The sequence below is a fragment of the Strongylocentrotus purpuratus genome, unplaced genomic scaffold (genome assembly GCF_000002235.5).
Source record: "Strongylocentrotus purpuratus isolate Spur 01 unplaced genomic scaffold, Spur_5.0 spur5_scaffold_2, whole genome shotgun sequence".
Lineage (NCBI taxonomy): Eukaryota > Metazoa > Echinodermata > Echinoidea > Camarodonta > Strongylocentrotidae > Strongylocentrotus > Strongylocentrotus purpuratus.
Window position 1 is genome coordinate 11,380,174 of NW_022145605.1, and position 27,231 is coordinate 11,407,404.

At 38.0% G+C, this 27,231-nt stretch overlaps 2 protein-coding genes across 4 annotated transcripts; one reads left to right on the forward strand and one right to left on the reverse strand.

The window, feature by feature from the left end:
* Window positions 1-9,971: 9,971 nt before the first annotated feature.
* Window positions 9,972-16,136, reverse strand: LOC752784 (2-oxoglutarate and iron-dependent oxygenase domain-containing protein 2). The gene is made up of 7 exons (XM_001180150.4): window positions 15,965-16,136; window positions 14,155-14,211; window positions 12,898-13,008; window positions 11,984-12,083; window positions 11,423-11,547; window positions 10,848-11,105; window positions 9,972-10,479 (listed from the first exon to the last, which is right to left on the reverse strand). Exons 1-7 carry the CDS (start codon window positions 16,109-16,111, stop codon window positions 10,192-10,194), a joined length of 1,086 nt encoding a protein of 361 aa, XP_001180150.3. The 5' UTR covers window positions 16,112-16,136; the 3' UTR covers window positions 9,972-10,191.
* LOC105439803 (zinc finger SWIM domain-containing protein 7-like) lies at window positions 15,748-24,663 on the forward strand. Of its 3 annotated transcripts, none has more exons than XM_030991654.1 (7): window positions 15,748-15,923; window positions 17,026-17,138; window positions 18,644-18,665; window positions 19,179-19,284; window positions 20,259-20,337; window positions 20,853-20,878; window positions 22,771-24,663. In XM_030991654.1, the coding sequence occupies exons 2-7, from the start codon at window positions 17,042-17,044 to the stop codon at window positions 22,894-22,896; spliced, it is 456 nt and encodes a 151-aa protein (XP_030847514.1). In that variant the 5' UTR covers window positions 15,748-15,923; window positions 17,026-17,041; the 3' UTR covers window positions 22,897-24,663. The 3 variants fall into 3 exon arrangements, with proteins under 3 accessions (XP_030847514.1, XP_030847513.1, XP_030847515.1); XM_030991653.1 differs by lacking the exon at window positions 15,748-15,923 and adding an exon at window positions 16,062-16,142; XM_030991655.1 differs by lacking the exon at window positions 15,748-15,923 and adding an exon at window positions 16,584-16,645.
* Window positions 24,664-27,231: the final 2,568 nt, after the last annotated feature.

The window sequence follows — 27,231 nt, forward strand, 5'->3', positions numbered from 1 at the left end:
ATCTGAGGGATCCAGCTCTCTCGATCTTCAATCTCCCTCAACCTGCATCACATTTACCACTATCAGGATCATTGCAATGTTAAGGTGGGCAATGACACCATTGGAACTTGGAAAAGCTGGATTGTCTTTGTTCCCAGCATCTTTTCGGTAATTCTCTCCGAGATCAGTAAACATTCCAGTTTGTGTCCTGTGCTTGATCTTGGGCTTTGCTTTGATGGCATGTATCGTTCTAGCTGTCATTGGGACCTTGGCCATATGCAGTCGACCAGTGGCACAATTTGGACATTGGACAGTGCTTTCATTCTCCTAAGCTCTTTTCAAGGAGTTACTTTTGAGGGTAATGGGAAGCCTTGCAGTACCCCACTCTTCAGTCTCAATCCTCTTCCTCCTCCTCCTCCTCTTCGATGCAGGGCATCACATCTACTACCTGCATCATGGTAACCATGAAGCTGAGCGATGATGCAATATGATATACACCTCTTTCTCGTCAGCTCTTTCCAAAGAGTTGGTTTTGAGGGTGATGGGAAGCCTAGCTTGCAGTACCCCACTCTTCAGTCTCAATCCTCTTCCTCCTCCTCCTCCTCTTCGATGCAGGGCATCACATCTACTACCTGCATCATGGTAACCATGAAGCTGAGCGATGATGCAATATTATATACATCTCTTTCTGGTCAGCTCTTTCCATGGAGTTACTTTTGAGGGTAATGGGAAGCCTTGGAGTACCCCACTCTTCAGTCTCACTTATCTTCCTCCTTCACCTCTTTGATGCAGGACATCACATCTACTACCTGCATCCTGGTAACCTTGGCCAAATGAAGCTGAGCGATGATGCAATATGATATATACACCTCTTTCTCGTCAGCTCTTTCCAAAGAGTTGGTTTTGAGAGTGATGGGAAGCCTTGCTGCAGTCCCCTACTCTTCGGTTTCACTCCTCCTTCTCCACCTCTTCGATGCAGGACATCACGTTAACTACTTGCATCATTGGTACCTTGGCCATGTGAAGCTGAGCGACAACGCGATTGGACTTGGGGCACTTCTTCCTTCCCAGCTTCTTCCTAAGGGCTTTCTGCCGATCCTTCGTAGCCTGCTTCTTCAGCTTCCCGTCCAAGCTCTTGACCTCGTCTGAGACGTAGAGCATCGCCTTGCGATACTCAGCAAGTTCCTTGATCACTTTCATTAATCGCTTCTCCAAGCTGTATCCTTTGATGGTCATCCCATCGATGGGTGTGCGTAGGAATGGGTACTTTACTGCGAATGGGATTTCAGGGCCGAGAGCAGATAAGCGAGCGGAGAGAGAAGAGCACTTGTTGATCAGCATCTGGGCGGCGGAAACGGCCCGAGCAAAGTCTGCCAAGACTTTAGAGGCGGGGCACTCAGATGCAACTTCTCTGAACTCTTTGAAGTAGTCGTTTGTTGCAGCAAATTTCTAAACGGAGAGAGAAAGAAACATGAGGGTACAGCATGGCCGAGAAGGTTATTCATTTGTAACACAATCTGAGAAGGAGTAAAATATTGGAGATCGATAGTATACAGATTTTCTTTCCATTTCCATATGACATATACAAATATTGACTACTTTTCAAAGCAGCAGATATCCATTAGTAACAGATTAAAACTTTAGTGCATGCCAGAGCCCTTTAAATTTCCCAGAGTATAAACCACTAATTCTAAATCATTAGGAAATATTAATATAAGCATGAAGAGTAGCGTTTACACCTGACATACACCATGATTATTATACTTACTTTTGTGAAGGACTGTCCATTCATTGCTTCATCAGCCTTCTGCACCATCTCATCAATAATTTTCACCTGTCTACGCAAGTCTTTGATGATGTCCTGTATCCTCTTCCTGATTGGCTTGGTAACCTTCTCCACAAACTCTGCTTCTGTCAATCCGCAGCCCTTGGGCTTGGAGAAGGGCTTCTTGCTGACAACCTTCCACAGGTTCAGGGTTGAGATGATGTCATCAAAGAGAGCATGACTTGAGGTCATTGCACGAAGGAGAAGAGCGCATGCCCTAGAGCTCTCGTCGCAGTCCTCCTCTACCTGACTGGACGCACATGCATGCAGCTTGACATGGGGTTTGGATGTCTTTGAGCTTCGGGCATTTGGAAAAGTACCCAATGGCTGCTGATACAGTTTTCGAGAGCTCTTGGCATTTTCCCGATAAACTCTTGTTGCCGTGCTGTTCTGCGTTTGAACAAGTGTTAGCCTCCTCTTTCCAGCAATGCCTTATTTGTCCATTGCTTGATGATGTGGGCACTGGGGTTACTTGTTCAGATTGTCCAGAAAGTGAGGATGAACCATCCTTGGTCTTAGCAGTGATTGGAACGATCTTAGACGAACGGCGGCGAAACTTCTGTCTGAATGACTTGAGGGAGTGAGCTGGGAGCTTGGGGACCTTCAAAAAACCATGGCAACAGAAGATGCTAGAGATTGGCTCGTCATCTCGACTGGGCAAGATAGAGGGTTGGATAGTCTGTAAAAGAATTAGGAGGCAAGGGATTATTTTCGTTCGAAGCATGAAAGTGAAATCATGGAAGATCTTCTTGAGCAAGTCCAATTCACATGGGAGGTGCTAGATCGTGTTGAATAGAGATTGGGTGGGATGCTGTCAGACCAAGTTTGCTGGCAAGTTTATCCTCATATTTTTTACCAAACAAAAAACCTGAAGACGGAGACTGGCCTTCAAAATTCTCAAAATTTCCAAAAGGGTAGAAAGTGTCAAGATGTATATTATATTGTTGCTAACAGGATATTAAAATCTATCCAAATTAATACACTCCCATCCTCATAAAGGAAAGACAATGGATACAACTTTGTGAATGTAATAAACCTTTTTTGATCAAGTTAGAAAATTCAATATTTTATTGAGAGAATTTTTGAAAGGTGTGTGTGTGTGTGTGTGTGTGTGGGCAACACAAGTCAACTGCCGATTTGTTACTGTAATCTTTAATGTAATGAGAATGCAGCCATTAACATGTTTAATATGCAATATATCCACAATATGGTGCTCAAGGCGCTAGCAATAAATATACTAAAGTGACTCGGTAACATTGTTGGTTAAGGTTGATGACAAAACTGCGTAATGTTTGTATGAAATGTTACTCATTATATTCCTTCTACCGTACTACCCTCTAATATTAATAAAACAGAAATAATTGAACCAGAAAAATGTTATGGTTTTCTTTGAAGGCGTCACTGTACGACACCCTCTAACAGTATATTCTCTCAACCAATTTTTGAATTTCCCCAACCGTTTTCCCATGATATTCAGACAATAAAACAGGCTTTAAACAATCTGTCAACACTTAAATGTCTGGAATGGTATAAAGAGCGGATTCATTGCTTCATGACGATTTACATTCATCTTAGATTTAATTAAATTACCTCTTTCTCGTCAGCTCTTTCCAAAGAGTTGGTTTTGAGAGTGATGGGAAGCCTTGTTGTTCCCTACTCTTCGGTTTCACTCCTCCTTCTCCACCTCTTCGATGCAGGGCATCACGTTAACTACTTGCATCATTGACACCTTGGCCATGTGAAGCTGAGCGACCGCGCGATTGGACTTAGGGAACTTCTTCCTTCCAAGCTTCTTCCTGAGGGCTCTTTGCCGATCCTTCGTAGCCTGCTTCTTCAGCTTCCCGTCCAAGCTCTTGACCTCGTCTGAGACGTAGAGCATCGTCTTGCGATACTCAGCAAGTTCCTTGATCACTTTCATTAATCGCTTCTCCAAGCTGTATCCTTTGATGGTCATCCAATCGATGGGTTTGTGTAGGAATGGGTACTTTACTGCGAATGGGATTTCAGGGCCGAGAGCAGATAAGCGAGCGGCGAGAGAAGAGCACTTGTTGATCAGCATCTGGGCGGCGGAAACGGCCCGAGCAAAGTCTGCCAAGACTTTAGAGGCGGGGCACTCAGATGCAACTTCTCTGAACTCTTTGAAGTAGTCGTTTGTTGCAGCAAATTTCTAAACGGAGAGAGAAAGAAACATGAGGGTACAGCATGACCGAGAAGGTTATTCATTTGTAACACAAATTGAGAACGAGTAAAATATTGGAGATCGATAGTATACAGATTTTCTTTCCATTTCCATATGGCATATACAAATATTGACTACTTTTCAAAGCAGCAGATTATATATCCATTAGTAACAGATTGAAACTTTAGTGCATGCCAGAGCCCTTTAAATTCCTCAGAGTATAAACCACTAATTCTAAATCATTAGGAAATATTAATATAAAAAATTCACAGTAGCGTTTACACCTCAGTCACATACACCATGATTATGATACTTACTTTTGTGAAGGACTGTCCATCCATTGCCTCATCAGCCTTCTGCACCATCTCATCAACAAGTTTCACCTGTCGACGCAAATCTTTGATGATGTCCTGTATCCTCTTCCTGATTGGCTTGGTAACCTTCTCCACAAACTCTGCTTCTGTCAACCCGCAACCCTTGGGCTTGAAGAAGGGCTTCTTGCTGACAACCTTCCACAGGTTCAGAGTGGAGATGATGTCATCAAACAGAGCATGACTTGAGGTCATTGCACGAAGGAGAAGAGAGCATGTCCTAGAGCTCTCGTCGCCATCTTTTTCTGCCTTACTGGACCCACATGCAGCCTGGCATGGGGTTTGGATGTCTTTGAGCTTCGGGCATTTGGAAAAGTGCCCAATGGCTGCTGATACAGTTTTCGAGAGCTCTTGGCATTTTTCCGATAAACTCTTGTTGCCGTGCTGTTCTGCGTTAGAACAAGTGTTAGCCTCCTCTTCCCAGCAATGCCTTATTTGTCCATTGCTTGATGATGTGGGCACTGGGGTTACTTGTTCAGATTGTCCAGAAATTGAGGATGAACCATCCTCGGTCTTAGCAGTGATCGGAACGATCTTAGACGAACGGCGGCGAAACTTCTGTCTGAATGACTTGAGGGAGTGAGCTGGGAGCTTGGGGACCTTCAAAAAACCATGGCAACAGAAGATGCTAGAGATTGGCTCGTCATCTCGACTGGGCAAGATAGAGGGTTGGATAGTCTGTAAAAGAATTAGGAGGCAAGTGATTATTTTCGTTCGAAGCATGAAAGTGAAATCATGGAAGGTGCTAGATCGTGTTGAATAGAGGCCAAGTTTGCCGGCAAATTTATCCCCATGATTTTTACCAAACAAAAAACCTGAAGACGAAGATAACAAAATTTCTCAAAATTTCCAACAAGGGTAGAAGTTTCAAGGTGTATATATTGTTGCTAAAAAAACAGGGTTTTAAAATCTATCCAAATGAATACACTCCCATCCTCTAAACGGGAAGACATTGTGTTAATGAAATAAACTTGTTTTGATCAAGTTAGAAAATTAAACAATTTATTGGAGAATTTTTGAAAGGTGTGTGTGTGGGGGGGGGGGGGGGGGATTCGACCGCCCCTCCCTTAAGCAACACAACTGCCGACCTCACTGTAATCTTGATTATATTGATAATGCAGCCATGTGCATTTATAATATGCAACATATCCACAATATGGTGCTCAAGGCGCTTAGAACAAAGGTATTAAATGTCATTACAAAAATACTCTGAAAGTGGTTTTAATAGAGTAAAAACAGAATAAAACAAATTAAAACAAAATAAATATATCATGATGTTACTTTATTACGCTACTTTTATGAGAAATATAATGTAGGCTGATGATAGTGATAGATGCCTAGATCAACTAAGATTAATATTAGACAAAGAGGAAACAAGAAAAAAATAGGCAAAAAGGAAAAAAAGGAACAAAACTCACTAAATTTTCCATGATTTCAGGTTGTGAAGAAAACGGAAAACAATCAAATTGATTAGATATCTCAGATATAAGCGACGTCAATAAATGAAGTGCATCAGTTCTAAGAGTATAATCACTAGTGAAAGCAATCACCTGAATTATTTGTTTACATACACGGTAATCTCTTTGCACGTTGCACATAAGGGCGCGCCGTATGACGTCATTGAACTTTAACCCAATCAACGAGTCCCGCGTATCAAGAAAAATGCAATGCGTTCAACTTTTAACCAATCGTGCCGGGCGTTATGAATTCGGTACGTAAGTACAACCTAGCCCATTGTGACGAAATCGGTTTCAAGTACTGTAGGTCAACAACTGCACTTGTTCCCTACGTCATAATGGTTTAATTTATTCATATGTCATGTTCTGGTTATTTTTCCCATTTTGTCGATTAATAATATTTTTAATTTAAAAATTCTCAAATTCATATCCAGTTTTCAAACCGTAACTAAAATTGTCGTGTAGACATTAGCAAATATCTCCTATCCTGATTAATTTAAGAATAGGCCTATAAGGCGGCTAATCTTGAAAATATTGTTTTTTTTACCGCTGTAATAATGAATATTGTTTTCAGTTTGTTTCAGTCGCGCAGGGATTTCAAATGGTCTGCATTTAGCGTGCAAGCAAATTTGCATGGTGACAAGTTGACAACAATTAAATTTGCATGATTTGGTCACTAAAATTTACGACGCCAACTTCGCAGCGGGCGGCGCGAATATTAGCTGTTGGTTTCCAATGCATTAGATTGAATGGGGAAGGAAGGGATGGGGGGGGGGGGGGGGGTCAACGTCATCTCCTTTCCCCTTCACCCTCATGTTTTCGGGAATGCAAACTAAGCTCTCAAGAAAGAAAGAAAGATAGAAAGAAGGACAGACAGAAAGAAACGAAGAAAATGAAAGAAAAGGGGGGAAATAATAATAAGAATGAGTAATAGTAGAAGTAGTAGTAGTAGTAGGAGTAGTAGAAGTAGAAAAGCGAAGAAGAAGAAGAAGAAGAAGAAGAAGAAGAAGAAGAAGAAGAAGAAGAAGAAGAAGAAGAAGATAAAGAAGATGATGAAGAAGAAGAAGAAGAGAGACATTATAATTTCGCTTTTTCCGATATTTTTGGTAGTTTATTTTGTTGGTGTGTTTAAATTCATCAATTCGATTGAGGAAAATATATGCGGCAATATAACTTAAATATTACTCACGGTTTAGGATAATCTAAAAAAGTAACTCACCTAATATCATGTAATTATTCAAAATGTTTTCTAGTTAAACTTGGAAAGAGTTGGTTATCTCTATTAATAGGAACATTTTCTAGTACATAAAGATGATAAATAATCGATTAGGTATAATTTCATGGATCTTCGGCGGCGGGAGCAATTTCAATACGGTCTTTTTAACCAGGTTTTAGATATTTGTTTCATTCAAATTCATTAGAGAACGCGTTGATTGGCACGTTAAGTATTGTCTTGTGAGTAGGATTTCTAGATCGGTGTACATAGTGAATAAATGACCATTATATTAATAAACAGAAACTTAATCGGGGCAAATCCAACCATCGAAACAACACCTGCCGAGGTATCCTCTTAAACGCATATATTGTGCTTGTTGCAGTAGCCATGAATGCTTAAACTCTTGAGATTTGTTTCAAATAAATAGGCAACTGGAGATCCTATAAATCAGAAAGTGGATGAACCAAAAATCAATCTACCAATCATCATTGTAATCTCACCCTCTCTTTCTCTTTTTCTCTCCACCTCTCACAATTTCTTTTACACTTTTCATTTACTTTGATAAATATAATCTCAGCGGTAGGTTGTCTAGCTCCGTCCAGAGAAATTGGCATGTCTTTGCTCCGTCTATCTGGTAAAAAAAAAAGATCACCATTGGAAAATGATAAGACATGGACACAACCAACTAACCACACAATAAACCAATAACAAATCAATATCTCTCTCTCTTTCTATTTTTCTCCTTCCCTCTCTTTGTTGCCATGAGCAACAAGTTATGATGTCATTATAAAATTATCGATATGAACGTATTCATGGAAAGGAACAATAGATCTGGTTGATGTTGAGTAATTTTCTCACAAGCTTTCATATTTCTAGAATCCTGAGCAATATAACCCAAAAGATATATTCCAGATATCAAACAATTTTAACCGCCTCATCAAACATGTAAGCCTACGATAAAATGTCTTAGTCTGTGAGGGAATATGGGAAGAACTTCCATTTCATTGCAGGCCTACTAATTTCCATGACCCTTTCAGTTAATTCTAGTACATACTTCCAAACTGGATCTGTGACGTACAAATAAGAATAACTCACCACGCATATGATTATCTCTCTTAAAAAGAATTTTAATATCTAAAATATATATAATTAACATTGATCACATTGGGAAATAAAATTGATTTCTATAGACAGATAAATACTGATAATTGTAATCGTAATATGCATCACTGAGGATTTTTGTGCTTACGATATGCTAGTGATCTGAATCAATTAAACACATGAATTTGACATTAATCAAAACTACATGAGAATTGGGTAATTGTAACTTTGCATTTTACAGTACCCTTGAGACAGGCCTCTTTTTTATAAATCACATGACCTTTAATGATTATAAATCACATGACATCACATTATAATGATAATAAATGTGCCTGTAACAGACACAAAGGCCATTTCTTAATAATTCCATTGAACCCGACACTGGAAAGTAAGTCATGTCGAACAAGGAGCAACAACCTTGGTTTCAATTCCTTTGATAAACTCAGTCTAGGACAGAACTTCAACAATGCAGCAGGTACAAATTTCATTAAAATATGTTTATGAATGTGCAAGTTACATAAGACATTATGAAGACATTCTCCACACAAATATATAAACGAATTCAAATTGTCTAAGGAAGCTTTCCTTCCTTTGAAAGGATATTTCTTAAACATATAAATAATAATTCAAAATATTGCAATTTAATAATGAACTACATATACATTACATTTCATCTTGAACATTTAAACAGTTCTCTCTATGGTCTACAAAGTAAATAATCAGTGGCGTAGCTACAGATGAGAGAGGGTTGAGGGTAATTGTTCCCCCATGAATGACAAAAATGGAGAAAACAAGGGGAAAGAAAACAAATAAAGAGAGAAGCAAAAAGGGAGAGTGGAAGAGAGCATGAAAAGACGTTGATAGGATCCCCTTTAGCACCACTCCCCTATGGTAGTTGGTATCATTGTTAATTGTATTTCATCTATTTCATTAGACCAATGCCCCCCCCCCCCTCCCCTGTGAGGGCCTCTCAATGACTTGACTAGTACTACAGCACTATTAAACATACCAACATATCATACCATACATATGCTGGACAAGTGTTTCAAACGGGTTGATTTGTGCATCAAATTTTTTTCTGAAACACTGCTACACACGCTGAGGTGTGCTCTAGAATATGGGAAAAGAGATTTCACCTCATTTTTTTTAGCCTTAACCTTGTTTTTAATTTTGTATGAGATGTGCATAAACAAATAAGGGTGTGTGAAACTTTGTCATATGTCATATTTATCTATAGACTCTTCCTCCTAGTAATTACCATTTCTACGTTTGTTTTGTTTGGTATGTAAACGTAGCTACCCCATTTACTAATGGATCAATCTTCCATAACATTGTTTTAAATATTAGGCCAATTAGGCTAATATTAGGCTAATTGGTACATGTCAAAACTCTGGGTACATCTTGGATTTGGTAACGGAATGCCAATTACATGTGTATTTCACTAATTAGCTTATCTAGCCATAAACAAATCCTTTTCATATAGTGCTTTTCAATCTAAAGCCTTCCAAATCTGGGGGGTGTTTCACAAAGATTTTAAGTAGAACTTAACTCTAAGTTGGACTTAAAAATTATGGAAAGCCGTTAGCGACTTTGAAAATATTTTGTAAAAGTTATTTTGAAAGGCATAAAATGTTGATTCAAATCATTCATATTTTCTATCATCAAGGAGATTTCATGTTCTTGATGTGGAAGTTATAAAAAAGTCTGCAAAAAAAAGCCTCCAAGTTATAAAAAGAATTTCTGCTTTTGAATGTATTTCATTTTAAGGCTTCAATGGCTGTCCATAATTTTTAAGTCTAACTTAGTGTTAAGTTCTGCCTAGGATCTTTGTGAAACACCCCCCTGGAGTACTTGAAATGTCCATACGATATTCTTGCAGAAGGGTCCATAGACGCAGCTCTGATCCAACTCATCCTACACAAACTTGATTCCGAGGTCTCAAAGCAGATTTCTCTATAGCATGTACTTTCTTGTGAAGCAAAATAAAATGTAACAAAGATCAATGTTGATTGCAATTGTCCCTGGACTTTGCATTCAAACAAAAAATTCATGGGATGCAAAACTTAGAGGGCAGCGCACATTTCGACAGTCTCGTGTGAGGGACTTCCCTCTTCTGTTCCTCCCTCATCTGTGAAGCCATCCCCGTAACCCACGCTTTCCACCAGGTCTGGTTTCTCGTCGCACATTGGGCAGAGCTGGTTACGTTGCTGCGATGACCGCATCCAGATGATAAGGTTGTAGCGCTCTCCCTCGCTGATGGGCATGGCCCCGTGCATGTGCTGCCCTCTATGGAGAAGCCCAATGGTCTTCTTATGCTCGAATCTGGCGTACTTCGTCTCATCGCGGGGCATCTGTGAAATGATTGATAAATAAAATATTAATGCACCAACTAGCAGGAAGAGGTAAATTTTCCCTACACCAGGCTAAAAAGTTTTAATAAATCTTCCAATGCAGTTTTCTAATCTTGATATAATAATAACAACATCTTCCTGGAGATAGTTGCATATTCATATAAAGCATTATTTTTTGCTATTTCATTCTAAAGTCGTATCGATTGGAGAAGGAAACCTTTGGTTATAGTTTTTTAATCAGTTAATGTTATTCTATCCCAAGCATCTATGTCACTCTCTTCAAATATACCTTTGTTTTGAATTCATGGTTCTCTTAATTTTGTTTTTTGCCGAATAAAAATTATGACGATAATATACAACAAGACTACCTGTCTCATGTCTCCGAAGTAGAGTTCCCCATCACTGAACTCTTTGCCCAGGCTCACGTTGATGGTCACCTCGGCGTTGTCAAAGTGGTAGTTCAGGTCCACGTCCTCCCCCAGTTTGTATTTCACAATAAACGCCCTGTGGGAGTCTAAGCTGTTCCCCCCGACATCGGGATAGAGGAGAGAGGCGATGGGCGCCAGGTAGTCCATGCGAAGAGGGTTCAGGAAGTTCCCGTCAAAGCCAAGCTCCATAAGAAGGACCTGAATGGCATGTAAGGTTGATGTGGATAACAACTATGATATTCTGTGTTTGAATGTCACTTGCGAACAATGCAGCCCATAGTGAGCACTCAACCCCCCCCCCCCCCCCCCCCCTTGACTTAAAAAAAAAAAGTGCGTGGGGGAAAAAAAGGTATCTTACAAGTAGTCTCATTATCGCGAACCATGTGATTCACAGTCCATTGACTTATCCACTCGGCCACTAAATTATCTCAACCCCTTAGGCTTAATATCAGAACCAACCAGATCTTGTGGGCAATGGGTTACAAAAAATGAAAAGAATGATCATTTTAACTTACACCATAATTGTTCATAGTATTTGGCCGTCCCTTTGGGAGAGGAGAGTTTTCAAAATGTGTGATCTCCTCAACAAACCGATCACAGAACTCGGCAGTGAAGACAGGAAAGGAAAAGACCTGACTTGCTGAAACAAATGAGAGAGAGAGAAACAGAAATACCTTTGATAATATTTCAATATATCTCCTTGACCTGAAAACACATATAAAATACTTAAAAGTCAAATGGGCATAATATAAATGAAAATGTTAAACATACAAAGTTAATGATGAAGCAAATTAAGCAAATGTTAAAAAATACAAAGTAAAAGATGAAACAAATTACGCAAAGGTACTCTTTCTCCAATACTTTCCTCTGCCCTGGTGAAAAAATGGGTACCCAGAAGGAACCCACTACGTGTGAACATCATTTCAGTTTGCATTAGCATATGCATGCAATTAAAAAGGCGACTGGTTGGAATAGTCCCCTTACTGAAAGTATGGAATTCTAACTAAATCTAATGACTGGGGTGTGTCACTTGTTATTGGAAAAGTAAGACTTATCATTATGGATTATACATTTACCATTTTCTCTGGTTAATCTTTTAGCCAAACCCTCCTCAGTGGCATCGTTACTTTGACAGTATTCAACAATCTTCAGAAACTCTGGGGCAAGATACGACTCCTGGAAGAAGAGAACAGAGATTGCTACAATTCCTGTCTTTAAAGCATCAATGTAATTTACCAGACCTTCAATTAAGGAAGTAACTTCACAACAGAGTCAGTAATTAGAAGGGGGAGGGAGGAGGGAAGAGAGAAAGAGAGAGAGAGAGAGAGAGAGATAGAGAAATGAACGGACTATCAACATTTTCTGTAGATACAATTTTCAACTACAGTAAATTAGATACGGTGAGAAACTCATCTTCATTTTCTTACTTTTCCTCACTAAATGCTGATTGATCACTTGTCATCAACTACATGTACATTTCACGCCTTTTCAGCTGGTTGACGACCATGTCAAAATATTATATTCCCTAACTCTTGTCTGTTTCATTTTTAACTACTATGCATCCATTGGAAGGTGTGACCATATATACTCATCCTTCTTGCTCCAACTAGACTTTTTTAGCAGTCACACAAGGGGAGAAGGGGTTGAAGCCCCCCTAAAACAAACTTTATTTTAGCATAATTTAAATTCTGCCAACAAATATAGACTATTGATAGCCTCATTATGGGTAAATCACAAAAATTGCTAAACTTTTTTCCCTTTCCTGTCTGGCTTATTGTATTTTTTTAATTTGAACATTAGTTGAGAAATTTAATAATCTACATGTCAATCATTTTTTCCTGCAAATTTGAAAATGAGAGGAATCATGTTATTGTTGTTGCTGTCGTTTTTTGGACGTACTGAAATACGTTTGTCAGAAATTTTCTCTAAACCCCCCCCCCCCCCGCCATTTAAAAAGTTCTTCTAATTATATTCCTGAGAGACTGTTTACCTGCAGTGTGTATAGCGGGGGATGCAGAGGCTTGTATCCTGCTGAAATCTTCTCCTTCCTTTCCAGTAGCTGGATGCCACGCTGTTTTCTTCTCTCCACTTCTGCTTTGACCTGGCAACGAGGAAATTTAGTGAAGCATTCATTTCTATCTGTGCATACTATAAACCACTTTCTAATAACTGTAATGTGCACTAATGAATACTTAGTTAAAGTGCAATCTAACCCTTGTAATAGGAAGATTTGTATGAAAGCAAAAAAATAACCGAAACAGAATGGCGAAAGTTTGAAATGAATCGTAAGGAATAGTAAGGAAGTTATAAATATTTGAAATATGAGATCACTAAGTCTATGAAAATCTCAAATTGGTAGTTTGGTTAGTGCATTGTGACGTAGGACGTGGATAACTTTTTCATTAGCCGTGTACACAAATATCACTAGTTTCTGTTTTTTTCATAAGTTCCTTCTCCCTTGGGTCACTACTCAAAATATATTATAGATAGCATATTATTATACATGCAGGTCCTCTAAAAAGAATAGACCTTCTTGAGCCATGCATTTTTTTTTAAATTTAGATTTTAGTCATTTTGTATGTTGGAACAGATGGGAAAGAAGTCCAGCACTAAATCACATTGACATCACCGCTTCAGCCAATTTGAAGTGCCCATAAACTTTAACAAATTCATAACTTTCTTATATTCATTTAGATTAAATTGCTTCTCTGATCTTTCTGCTTTCGTTTAGAGTAGTTGTCTATTTGGGTTGGATTTCCCTTTAAGAATAAAACAAGACTATGGTGGTAGTTGTCTTATGCACCACCGAGAGATCATCAGTTGTTTTTCTACCAGTTAAACAGGAAGGGGGTGGGGGTTGCGACTTCTGCCTCAGTGATGATTCTCCTGCTCACCCACCCACTGAACCTCAGTCTGCTTTCCCAGAAAGGAAAAACAAAAGTATAAATGTTGTATATAAAGATATAAAGATCCATGTATTTCATATCAAGTTTTAGTTCCCCCCGACTTTCTTTTTTCCCGCCTCCAATGATTTATTACCGTGTCTTTGGGGGCAAGAAGGGCTTCAAACTACGACTGCTCCAGAGAACGTCTGAAACCCTTGAGCTTCCAGAGCCCTTTGCAGGCCCTTGACCTATATAAGTTGAAGGGGACAAGCACTTGTCACACATATAATTTAGAGGCCTACAATATTTTTTTCTCCCACCAAGTAAACTATCTCAGAATGACATTGAATGGAGTCACTTACCTTAATCAATGCTGCATCTAATTCATCTTCATCTTTGCAACCCCTCTTCATTAGAGCCTGTGAAAATACAAGACAACACAAAAATGAATGAAACTAAAGAGTGACTCTCATTTATAGATAAGTACTAAAAAGCAAGGGGGGAAAGGGGGGAAGGGGGGAGGGGGAAGGGGGGGAAAGGGGGAAGGGGGAAAGGGGGAAGGGGGGAGGGGGAAAAGGGGGAAGGGGGGGGGGGGGGAGGAAAAAAGAAAAGTTTACAATGACAATTAATGTCTGACAAGTAACTTACTAATTAAGTAAGCTTATGATTATCCAAAATTGATCTAGAGTGACCTAGAAAGATCTAGTCAAAAAAATGTCTAACAATCATTCAAGCCAGGAAAAAGTAATTTAGACCCTAAAAATTGGAGTAAAAAAAACTAAACTTGCCAAATCTGAGGATCAACCCAAAACACTGTATCCCAAACAGAAGCATTGTGGTCGTATTATTACTTTCATCATCATTCTTCTTCTCCATGTCTTCCCAGTTCCGTATGTTTAATTCTTCTCATGTCACTCTCTCTCTCTCTCTTTCTCCTCTTCTGCATATAATTTCTTCCTTCCTTTATAATTTTTGTTCACCCTCTCTTTAATTATCTCTCAATATCTATATCTCCCTTATACTAAGTCTCTCTCTCCCTGACACTTTCTCTTTCTGTCAGTATTGTTTATAAATGTTTAGTTATGTTTTTATGTTATATCCTCATATATTGTGTGACTGTGTTGAATTACATTATCGAGTAGTATATTGTGAAAAGGCATATAATTTGCAGTATATTATTATGGTTTGAAAACAAACATGCATGCTTATTTTATTTTCCCCAAGTTGTAGTATTGTAGTGAGATGAGTTATTTTTCTGAAAGGTGTAATAGATCTAGTAAACAGTTCCCATCGAACTTGATTCATCATGAACTCGAAAGATATATGTAAACAGTTCCTGTTGAACTTGTCAGTATTTACTTGTCATAAACTTTAATAATCAGCATCAATTTCAATTTGAAATATGAATATAATAATAATAATAATGATGAATTCATACTATTTATAACTTCAAATCTTTTTTCGAGTATGGGATATTTAATACGGTTAGTTGTATTGTATTTTACTGTGTATTATTTGTAAGTAATAGAGTCTAGTATAGACAGTAGAGCAACAGGGTATGAAACGATGAAACGGTTGGCTCGATCAAGACCGAGGAACTTGGAGAGAAACTTGGAGAGACACTCGATATAAATTTTGAATGGGTCACTGAACCTGCCATAAACTGACAGATCACTATTGATGATGATAGATCTATATATCTATTCTAAGGTTTGGTGAATTTTTTTTATATGCATGAGCTTAGATCTAATTGTATTTTGTAAAACTTGCAATGTAATTTAGCTCTCTGACTACCATTTTGCAGTTGATTTAATAAACCATTCTAGGTCTACTAGTACTACTACATTGAACCCCAAACATGCCCAACGAAGCTGACAATGACAATGTCGTTTATAATAACTTTAGACCCTAGGCCTAGCTGCGTATGGCTATATGTTTATTGCATTGTTTACTTCGTAGGACTAGGAGTGCAGTGCTAGTGGCAGCTGAATGAAGCCGCCAGGCCAAGCGCAGGGGCCGCTCGGGGCTAGCTGTGCCTTCCTAGCTAAGCTAGCCTCGACCTGCTGCGCTGCCAATGAGCCCGGCGCTTCTCACAGAGCCGGTCCGCGGGCACGATCGAAGGACATGACAGGTACGTTTCCGCAATCATGGCAATAATTTCCAATATCTCACCTCTCTCCAAGTACTCTTAAAAAGGTTGCTGTCGTCGAAATACGTGACATGTTGTTTGTATTTCTTTAGAAATATGTTGTGCGTGAAGAAACAGCCACAAACCCAGAATCTCTCGACGGAGTTCACTACTGCAGCTCCAGCAGCCATCACTCACGTTGACGGTATTCGTTCATATTCGGTTAGTGAGGAATTCCCGGTCAAGGCCTAGGTCTAACCAGGGACAAGCCCTGGTATAACGAATGTTTGGAGTTATAACGCAATGTGAATGCGAATGTGACCGAAAACTACCTTAATACACTATGAACATGACAGACAATGAAAGCGGACAAAATATACAGTTCCTCAGGAAAACAAAGGAACATCCCTTCACTGCTATTATGTAAAAATGTGTAGAACAGGTGAATATGCATGTGACACCTGTTCTACACATTTTTACATAATAGCAGTGAAGGGCTGTCCCTTTGTCTACCTGAGGAACTGTATATTTTGTCCGCTTTTATTGTCTGTCATGTTCATAGTGATACTTCTTGACGTTCGTCGACTTGCAAATGTAGTGGCTAGCTCTGTTCTCACTTCTCAATTCAACTCATCTCTCCGCACCGTACTACCTCGGTCTAGGAATCAAAAGCCTCTGTACTACTAGATCCAGGGAGGTTTAGCTCTCATATCCCTGGTAGGCTGGTACGGTAGGCCTAGGCCTACTAGATTTTGTCAGTTCAACTTCTAGTTTTCATGCAAAGAAAAGGGGGATAATCATCGTGTCTCTGACTCTGAGGACAACCAACTAGTGAACTACATAAAATGTGTGTCATGATTCAGAGTCTAGTCTGAGGTTATACTTTCATCAAATAATGTTGTTAGCTGTCCCAAATGGCATTTGATTTGGACTTTGCCAAGTTAATTGCCTTCACTTCAGGAGTGAAACAGCAGCATTATTAGCAGATTAGATCATTAGGGCAAGCGGGATCAACCCCCACCCCCCCCCCCTAAATTACTTTATGCCCAGCATCCCCTTCTAAGATGCCTTTACATTTTTATTTCTCATCACATGATTTCTACAGAGGACAGCTAGGAATCATGGTAGATCGAGCATTGGATGCATCTCACTTGAGTGAACTGGTTCACTTGGAACTATTGCAACATGCCAAGTCTGTATATGAAGAACAGGGAACATGTGAGTATTTAAACTAGTAGATGGGAGAAAGTCACGGTACTCCTTTTTTTTTAAAAGGGGGATTTCTTGGAAATAGTTAGGTTTTATCAAACTCAGAAAAGTGTTCACATAAGGCACATAGCCACAGGGGGGGGGGGGGGGGGGAGGGGCACGTGTCCCCCCCCCCCCCAATTTTTTTAATCTTCTCCCAAGATTGGTTGAACTTTTTTTGACCTCGATCGATTACATGTATGTCCCCCCCCCCCCCCCCCCCCCCCAAACATCAAGCTCTGGTTACGTGCCTGCACATATGAAACAGATCAGTGAGAGCTTGAGGAAAATCAGATAATTTTTGTTTAAAGTTAATTTTTTAAGTACCAAAATTGTGCATCAATCTAATTTGTAAAGTGTGTAAAGTTTGTAAAGTTTTCAAAATGACAAATTCTTACTGCAAACAGCATGCAGAGCAAGTGGGATATATAGGTGCTTGTATTGTTAGGTGTGTGATCTCTATCTTTATCTAGATATAGATCTAATCTTCATAGAAATATACCTCAATCTTTTACTGATGTGTTTTTCTTTATTTTTTTAAACATTTTTTGTTTAAAGTGTACCAATCACCTACAATATTTGAGTCTGTGTTTTAGAGGCTCAATGCCACTTCAAAATGTAAGCTTCAAATAGATCTATTACTTCTCAAAAGAGATATTGCAACGCGACTGTGTCTTGTGATTATACTACTTGACTCACCCGTACAGAACCCAAGAGCTACTTGGCTCTCGTGAGCGGAGTTTTATGTTATTCTTTATTTTCTTAGTACTCCTTATATGTTAGCCTTTATAATACCAGGTAAAGTTGTTTTAAGTTCATTTAATACATTCTTGATATATGCAATTTATGGGTTACTTCAAGTCAGTTTGATGCCAGAGTAGGCCGAATTTTCTGTCTCTTTCGTTTGTTAGCCTCTGATTTGGGTAGGGTCGGCTAAGAGAGGAGCTGACCCTACCCAAATCAGAGGCTAACGAACTACGAAAGAGACAGAAAATTCGGTCTAATGCCAGAGTGGATTTTCCCTCCGAAGAGAAACTCGTTTTCTGTCCATTTTGAGAGAAACTGGTTCAAAATGTTATGAAATGTTTGTCTCACTTTAATTGTCATTGTAGGTCAGCATTCAGCAAACATTTTATTGAAAATGTGCTGAATTTATTTCCAGTTAAATAAGAGAAGTTAAGGTTGCCTTATACGGCCATTGCATTTTCAGTCCTGCTTCCCACACATTGTAAGTTAAGATTGTCTTTAAGAGTGAATTAAATACAGAGAATTTTCTGAAATTCCAACAAGTATTTCAGCCCTTCAAGAAGTTTAAGTACTGGATGTATTATTTCCAAACAATAGGGAAGCCAAAATTTGAGTTAATGCATGTATTTCATTCGGTTTCTTTTATTATTATGAAATCAATTATACACTGTATGTGCATGAAGATTCAAGATTGTGATTAATTTCTCTTTTTCCCTATTTGCTTTCAGTGACAGATGATGTCCTCTCTGCGTAAGTATTTCCATCATTTCCTTAACAAATGAATCTTCATAAATCATAATACTAATCAACAAGATCTGTCAACAGACTGAACGAAAAAAAATACATTACCCCAAAGGCTAAGAATCAGTCAGTTTGGAGTTGGTTTTGGGGCGTGACTGAGGTATGAACAGATTTGCTAGGTTAAGTATTAGAGTATCTGGGGATAAACTGAAGTATTTCAGTGAAATTTTATATATGGTAATGACCAAATATCGTTCTGTTAAGCTCACAGTTTAAATTCATATAATGGAAATTTCCTTGAAAATAAGGCATAATTAATGTGCATATATACAAGTGAAGTACATCACCCTTGTTTTTGGAGTAGTTAAATATTATTTTGTTTAGACTTCAATGTAATAGCAGAGTGTGATATGAATTATGGTAACATATTAGCTAAAGCTATACATGTTCTGGTATAGAGATTTTGCAGTCAGTGTTTCCTTTGACAGGCCCCTCTTTCCTCTTTTCCGTATTGAATAATAGGCTCCATTTTATGTTTGGACCACCTCTCCTGCAAGCCCTAGACCTGGTGGACCATCAGAGTGTGACGCTGATCAAGAGCGAACCAGCCGGCAGAATAGTTTATCAGGTAACACAGCAATGCCTCTGCATGAGCAGTGGCACCATGTTTGGCATTAAAGGTAAAGTTGAGTTGTGTATGGTCATGCGATTGCATTGTGAAAGAAAAGTTGTGGAATGGATCAGAAAACGTTGGTCATGTAGCATGTAGGTATTTGTGTGTACTGCAAGGTTCTGGAGTCATCAAAATCATTATAAATTTAGTCCAGTCTTGGTATAAGTAACAAGCACTGATGTACACAGAAAGTTGTATATGGGACTACACAAATGGTGTCGGGCCTACCTACTTTGATTTCCTTATCTTTCTATGCTCATTTCTCAGCCAGTATACATTTCTATCAAAATTGTTTGGCAAATGACATTTATTTGTAACCTTGAACATTCAGTGTATAAGTTTCATTTGATTCTGTGAGAATTAATTTTCTGTTTTTACCAGAACTCATATTTATCTTTAAAGGAGGCACTGGCATAAGTGACATCATGTGGTGGATTGGGAGGCTGGGGGTAGAGGAAGGTCAACTGGTTTTACAGGAAGGATGGAATTTCAATGAACAAGGACTTCGAAGTAGGGAAGATTGTTTGAAAATCCTCTGTTTACTCTCTTTTCCATATCTTTCTTTCTTTCTCTTTTCCCTTCCCTAGTTTTCATTGCCTTTCCCCACCATGCAATGGGCCCTAGGGGAGGGTTGGGAGGGCTGTCCTCCCAAGCCTCATAGGTAACCTACGGTACTGCATCTAAGTTTACTATATGGCCGAGGCCTAATGTTTGAATTTGTTCAGTCTAAGTTATGAAGAGGAAGTCCACCCTGACATTCAGTTTATGTGGATAGAAGCAGAAAAATTAGAGAAACATATCAGTGAACAACTTTGTGATGTTTCTTGTGAGGTCCTCTCTCAAGGTTCATCACAGAGCGATAAAACTCCTTCAACTGGACAGATTTCTTTGTCTAGTTTTGTATCACAAACTCTTTTCTTTGTTTGCAGGTTGTCGGTAGCTCTGGAAGTCCATACCTGTGCCTACCAAGTGCAGGGTACTGCCCTTGTCTCTTCTTCTCATTTGCAGGTAGGACTAAGTGATTTATTTAGTTTTTAATCTATCATTAGGCCTAAACAAAAAGATGTTGTATCGCCCTTTAGGTGCCAACACATGGGTCGGTCGGAATTTTTTTTTTTTTTTTTTATTTCAATTTTTTTTTTCTTCTCCCTCTTTGGGCTGATGTTTCTCAGTTTTGTATTGCATTCAACATTCTTTTTTCTAAAAATACGGTAAAAAAAAACAACCTTTTTTAAAAAGCCGACTGTAGATTTCAAGATTTTGGGGTCGGTCACAAAGGGCAATACAACTTTTTTTTTAAAACGCCTTATGGATACTACTATGATGCAGGTACATACATGTATGTATCACAAATATGCTCCACTTTACCTCCTGCTTTTTTTCCTAACAAGAGAGAGAGAGAAAGAGAGCGCCATATTTTGTTTTATTTTGATGAATTGAGTTCTTGTCACGATCATTGAATATTAATGTAAAAATAACACTCATTTTCCATTTTATATCATTTTTTCCCCATAATTTTTCAGTACTCAAGAGGAAAGAGGTTCCTATGGTAAGTGAACCAGTTCAGATATTTATGCTCATGTTAAAGATTGAGTTTTGCATGAGGGGGAATGTTAAAATATATAACTTCTCAACAATGTTATTGTCCTTTGTGAAAGGGAAGAGGGGAGGGGGGAGGGGAGGGTTGGGTGTCATGAAAAATATCATCTCACCTGAAGTATACACTGGATAGTTGAAAATTCATACATACACACATATCTCTTGTATAAATTAATAGTATAGGTTTTCCCGCCCAACTTCGTAAACTTAGCATCCCAATTAACGTTACATTCATTCAAGTTCGTGCGAAATTGAATGACTATGTCGATCAACATTCAAAAAGCTAATTGCGTCATTCAATTTGATTTTGTAGCATGCGATTTCATACTCTTGTCATGGAGACGTGCAAAACGAGCATTCAATTTAGAAAAGCGTGCAAAGAGCATTCAAATTCGCGCCGGGCAGACGGTGGTATATATTCGTGCATTCAATTTCGTGATTAGTCATTCATATGTGACATTTATGCATCGCTTTTCATTTGATGTTAATTTGTCATTTAATATACTTCTGTTTGAATAATTTTATGCAAAGTTTACTTGGAGAAATGACATGCGTATTCGTTAGTAGATATCTGTCATTACACTGGTAACTGTCCCCAGAGAAGGTGCACAATTTGTGACTTCTCTTCTAAGAACAAGCTATATAATTACATGAATCCTGGACAGCGGTAGAGTTCAGCTTTAGACATGGACATGATGGAAACAAAATACAATGATGAATAAAGAAACAGATGTAAAATGAAAAGAAAGAAAGATTACCTACTCAATCCGGATTGATTATTAAAAAAAACATTAAAAAAATAACCTCATTTATAATGAAAGATATGAAGACACGACTGTATAAAGAAATGTTTCATCAAAAAGAAAGATCGAAAGAAAGAGAAAATATTGAATGCACTATAAATATATCAGACAAATAAGAAGATTGTATAATGTGAAATCATGTCAGAAAAGATCATAGAGAAAAAGAATATACAAATGAACATGAAAAAGTGAATATCCTAATAAACATCGAGCCTCGTACAATAATTATGAGGTCTAGTTTTAATTTGAATGACCCGATTGCGAAAGAGGTTGCCCATAGACGAAAATGAAATCGCAATTCGCCAAAGAATTGTCCTCCCACTCAACTTTGGCGAAATTGAATGACGCTAACGCATTTCCAAATTGACTGAACCAAACGTTAATTTGAATGTGCTTGTTTCGAAAATTTGGTGACTCGAAACGAAATTGAATGCAAAAAGTTTAAAAATGAAACAGGGGAGTAACGAGTGGAGAAAATTCGCTCGAACATGAATGCACGTTAGTGAAATTGATCGCTGCTTTGATGGAATTGGCCGGGAAAACCTATAATTTCCAGTAGATGTGTACATTTATATCTGCTTTAATTTGTTTCGTACATTGTTATATAAGGACAAAAATGGAAAATTCCAAGTGACTTTTAGTTATGTTGAAAAAGTGGAAAAGAAATCTTCAATGCAGTTAACAAGAGGTGTCGGGGTGAAGTGGATTAAACGCTTGACTAGAGATGCAAAGGTTTAGGTTAAATCCTCAGCATGGCCTGCACTTAATGCAAGGCATTTTGTCTACATTGCTTCTCTCCAACAGGGTACTGTAATAGATACCCAGTAAGATAAGCATTTTGAGCCGGGGTGGAATGCTCCCCAGGGAGAGGAGAATGTGCACCGAAACTCTGGGCAGAGAACCCTGAATTTCCTGACTGGGAAATGATATATCCGTGACAGATCTTGTGGATGTATCAAACTTTATATATAATATGAATCCAGAATATTATTATTATTTTGGTCAAAATCTGGAAAATAATCCCATTTCTTTCTTGCAGTGCAAGCACATGCTAGCTATACTGCTTGCCTCTGCTATGGGACTGGTGAAAGAGACTACTGAATCCGATGATCATGTGACCAACCTCCTCCTCTCAGCCGCTAAGACCGATGCGGAACCCACTTGAAGCAGGTCTTGGACTTGTTTTCTTCCGAGGGTACGGTCCCAAACAGGTTGACCTATTGGGAGTTGGAAATGATTCCAAGGAAAATAAGACAACAACTGCAGAGCAAGACCAACCGAGACAACAGTACATCTAGATTACGGACACTGAGTCTCGTCTCTTGGATGGTGATGTGTAAGGTGGATCCCCAGACTTACACATCTGTAAAAACCCAATTACACACACACACACACACACACACAACACACATATACATATTAGTAAAGAGCCATACTAAAGATAATAGACAATGATCGCCCTGAAACTATAAAAATACACAAATAAAAGAATGTAAGTTTAAGTTTTGTCTTTATTTCAAATTGCATTTCCAAGAATAACTTTCAAGTAAATCTACAAAATTGATTTAAAAAATTACAATGAAAGTAACTGATGGAGTACAGTATAACACCTTTTGGGTTTTTTCTATCCATCAAAGAGATATTATGCTTAGGAATGGGTCTGGAGCCTATATCACAGAGGAAATGGTTATGTGTATTCCTTGAAAGCACACCTCTTCATTATTGGAAATTGTTTTTTAAATGCTCTTTCGATCCATTTAATGGATGTTTGATTACTGATGTTTTGGGGGGAGAAATTCAAATTCAGATGTGAATTGATGTAGTCGAAGGAGCTTTTTGTTGACTGGTTGATCATGAACCTTTACTATTGATCTAATAATCTAATAATTGTTTATATTATTGTGTATGACTTAAGTAACACAATATTTGTAGAAAATTGTATTTTTATACCTCTGCCACCGAAAGTGGTGCTGGAGGCATTATGTTTTGCGGTTTTCCTTCATTGTGTCTATCCGTCCTACTTACCTGAAGAACCATTAAATAGATCGTAACCAAACTTGGATCAAGTTTGTATGATCATGCAATAATGAAATTGGATTTTTGGTGTATAGGTCAAAGGTCAAAAGTTGCAGGGTCATAAAAGTGTTTAAAAATGCCGGTAAATAGCTCATTACTGCAACAACTCATAAACAATTAATTAAATTCAAACCAAACATTGATGAAATGTGAATGGGCATGCAAGGAAAGGAAGAACTAATTATATTTTTGTGTAAGAGGTGGAAGGTCAAAGACCACAGTGTAATAAAAGTGTTTATAAATGCCAGAAAATATCTTGTTGCAGCGATAATTAAAGGAGTGTTCCCGCATTGCAAATCAGACGTGGGTGCAGTATGTATGAGCATGCAAGGAGGAACTGATTACATTTTTTGGTGTACCTGTAGTAGTTCAAATGTGACAGATCATAGGGTCATAAAAGTGTTCAAAATCAACGAAAATATCCTATTACTATGGTAACTTAAACAAGAATTTAACCAATGTTGACCAGACTGGGCACAAGTTTATGTATGTATACGCATAAAAACTTGAACAGATTAAAAGAAAAGAGTTTGGGCTTGTAAGGTCAGTAGTTAAAGGTCACATGATCATCGATCATGGACATATGTGTAACCGGTGGAGGCATATTAGAGACCCAGTCACAGCCATCTTGTTTTTAAATGAAATTTGTCAAATGTGATAGGGATGTCAAGTAACATAAATTAGAATATGTGAGATTATCTCTTTGCCTGCAACTCAATTATGCCACATTGTCTTTGTCATAGAAGAGTTTTGCCAAAGATTTCAAGGCTATTTAAATGTAATTTGTTCAGGTGTTAATTAAATAGGGTAGTCATGTTGCCAATCGGCACTGCATGGTGGCAAATGAAAGGTTGAATTGCTTTTGTGCATTTCATGTTATTATTCGACTTAATTTGTGTGGTCATGTGTATTAAGTATGTGAGCTAGCTAAAGATGGAAGTTGGGATATATGTAGTAAAGCATTATGCACTTGTGGCAAAGAACCCTTCTTTAATACTGATTGTTGATAATGTGTATAGCTTACCTCACACCATATACATGTACATGAGAAAGGTCCAAAGAGAATTGCAGAGATAGGTAAAGACAGACAGAGAGAGAGAGAGAGCTAGAGAGACAGACAGACATACAGAAAATAGAGATAGAGAAAGAGAGAGAAGGTAGCATGAGCAAGAGTAGGAATAGGCAGGGGAACATGGGGTGCAAAATGGAGATGGGGGGGGGGGGGGGGGGGGGGGGACGTAATGAGAAGAAAGAGACAAATACAGAAGATATGAAACGATATACCCTTACAAAAAAACCTAATGGTAAATGAATGGTGTTTGAATGGTAGCATCAATGGTAAATGGTATTTCAATGGTGTGCCAATGGTGGATTCTGTATGGTGAATGGTGTTTCAATGGTGGTGTATGATGATGAATGGTGTTTCAATGGTAGAGTCTGTATGGTGAATGGTGTTTCAATGGTGGAATTGTATGGTCAATGGTGTTTCAATGGTAGAGTCTGTATGGTGAATGGTGTTTCAATGGTGGAATTGTATGGTCAATGGTGTTTCAATGGTGGCGTCTGTATGGTGAATGGCGTTTCAACGGTGGAATTGTATGGTCAATGGTGTGCCAATGGTGGATTCTGTATGGTGAATGGTGTTTCAATGGTGGTGTATGATGGTGAATGGTGTTTCAATGGTAGAGTCTGTATGGTGAATGGTGTTTCAATGGTGGAATTGTATGGTCAATGGTGTTTCAATGGTGGCGTCTGTATGGTGAATGGTTTTTCAATGGTAGAGTCTGTATGGTGAATGGTGTTTCAATGGTAGATTCTGTATGGTCAATGGTGTTTCAATGGTGGAATTGTATGGTCAATGGTATTTCAATGGTGGAATTGTATGGTCAATGGTGTTTCAGTGGTGGAATTGTATGGTTAATGGTGTTTCACTGGTAGTGACTTTGAGAAAACTAGGTGTCCCTTATAGTTTGAACTACAATTTGCTCTGTGATTTCGCTTTATTTTTCGCGAATTTGTCTTCATGATCAACGTTTCAAAGCTGACAAACTGCAAGGAATAATACCCTAGTCCTCAGGAACAATGATGGATCTTTAGTTTTTTCTTCAATTTGGAGTAATTTTGGATCTGATATGTGTCTCTTTACCGTGAGTAACTGCTGTTTTGTGCCTGTGGTCCCACTCATATGACTCTGTGATGTACATTATTATACATTTGCTTACATGAACATCTGTTATTGTTAATTAAAGCAGCTTATAAATCATTCTATTTTATTACAAAAAAATGAAATATTACAGTATTAGGGGCACACCTTTAGAAATTTTATCAAGTTATTTATCTGATCGTAAACAATTAACAATTATTAATGAAGCTGCAGTCCCATTACAAGCATTTTGTGTTCACTGGTTTGTCGTCATCATGGTTCTTAGCTGTTTTTAAAATCGATGATTAGTTTTGGCACTAAATCCCTATGACATTTTTTAGGAATAATGTTGAGCTTATATTACCAAAATTTGAAAAATATTAAACGTTTGATTAATCAAACTAAAAGGGTGTGAATTGAAGTAGCATATTTGTAGGCTAAACCAAAATGACGAATGAGTATAATCTACTCATCGTTCATTCAATTCTAGTCCATATTGGTAATGGAGATCCTAAATAATATTTCAGCCTATATCAACTAAATCTACCGAGAAGAAAAGATGATTAATGAAGAGAAATCAATAACTGACACAGTCATCACAATATGCGTGCATACAAAATTTGGTTCAGTCTCCCAAAATTTGAATTTTTTTAAAATATCATTGTAGCTGGATAAATCAATGTTGAATATTTTTACAATTTTTTTCTCATACAAAGATGGTAACATTTCCTAACATCTAATAATTATTGAGTCAAATCAACCTAATCTATTTAAAAAACAATTATTACAAACCATGATGATTATAAATCAGTAAACATTCACAAAATACCCTAATTGGACTAGGCTCTACTAGGCACAACGTCAAACAACACTTGGAGATAACCTTGACAAAGGCGTCTTGCTAGTCCAAGTATAATGTAATCAGAAGTGTAGCTGCTTTTTCATTAGATGTTTCTGTTGCATATTGGAAGCTAGTATTATATGAGTATTTTTCCAAGAGTAACAGTCATAACTAGCTCTCCAGGTTGGGTGGAAAATTACAAGCAGATTGTAGATCTAGCTCTGTCAAAAAAAGAATAACAAATCTTTAACAGTTGTTATGCTTCCACAACGAAGTGGCAAGTCCCTTTAAAAAGGCTGAAAATATAATTTCTTTGGGTTATACTTACATACAAAATTTTACATTTAGATTTTGTAACATTGCTAAAGAAAGTCTGAATAATATTATGTTTTAATAGTGTACTATGTTCCAAGTGATTGCCTTATTGATGTTCAAGTAAA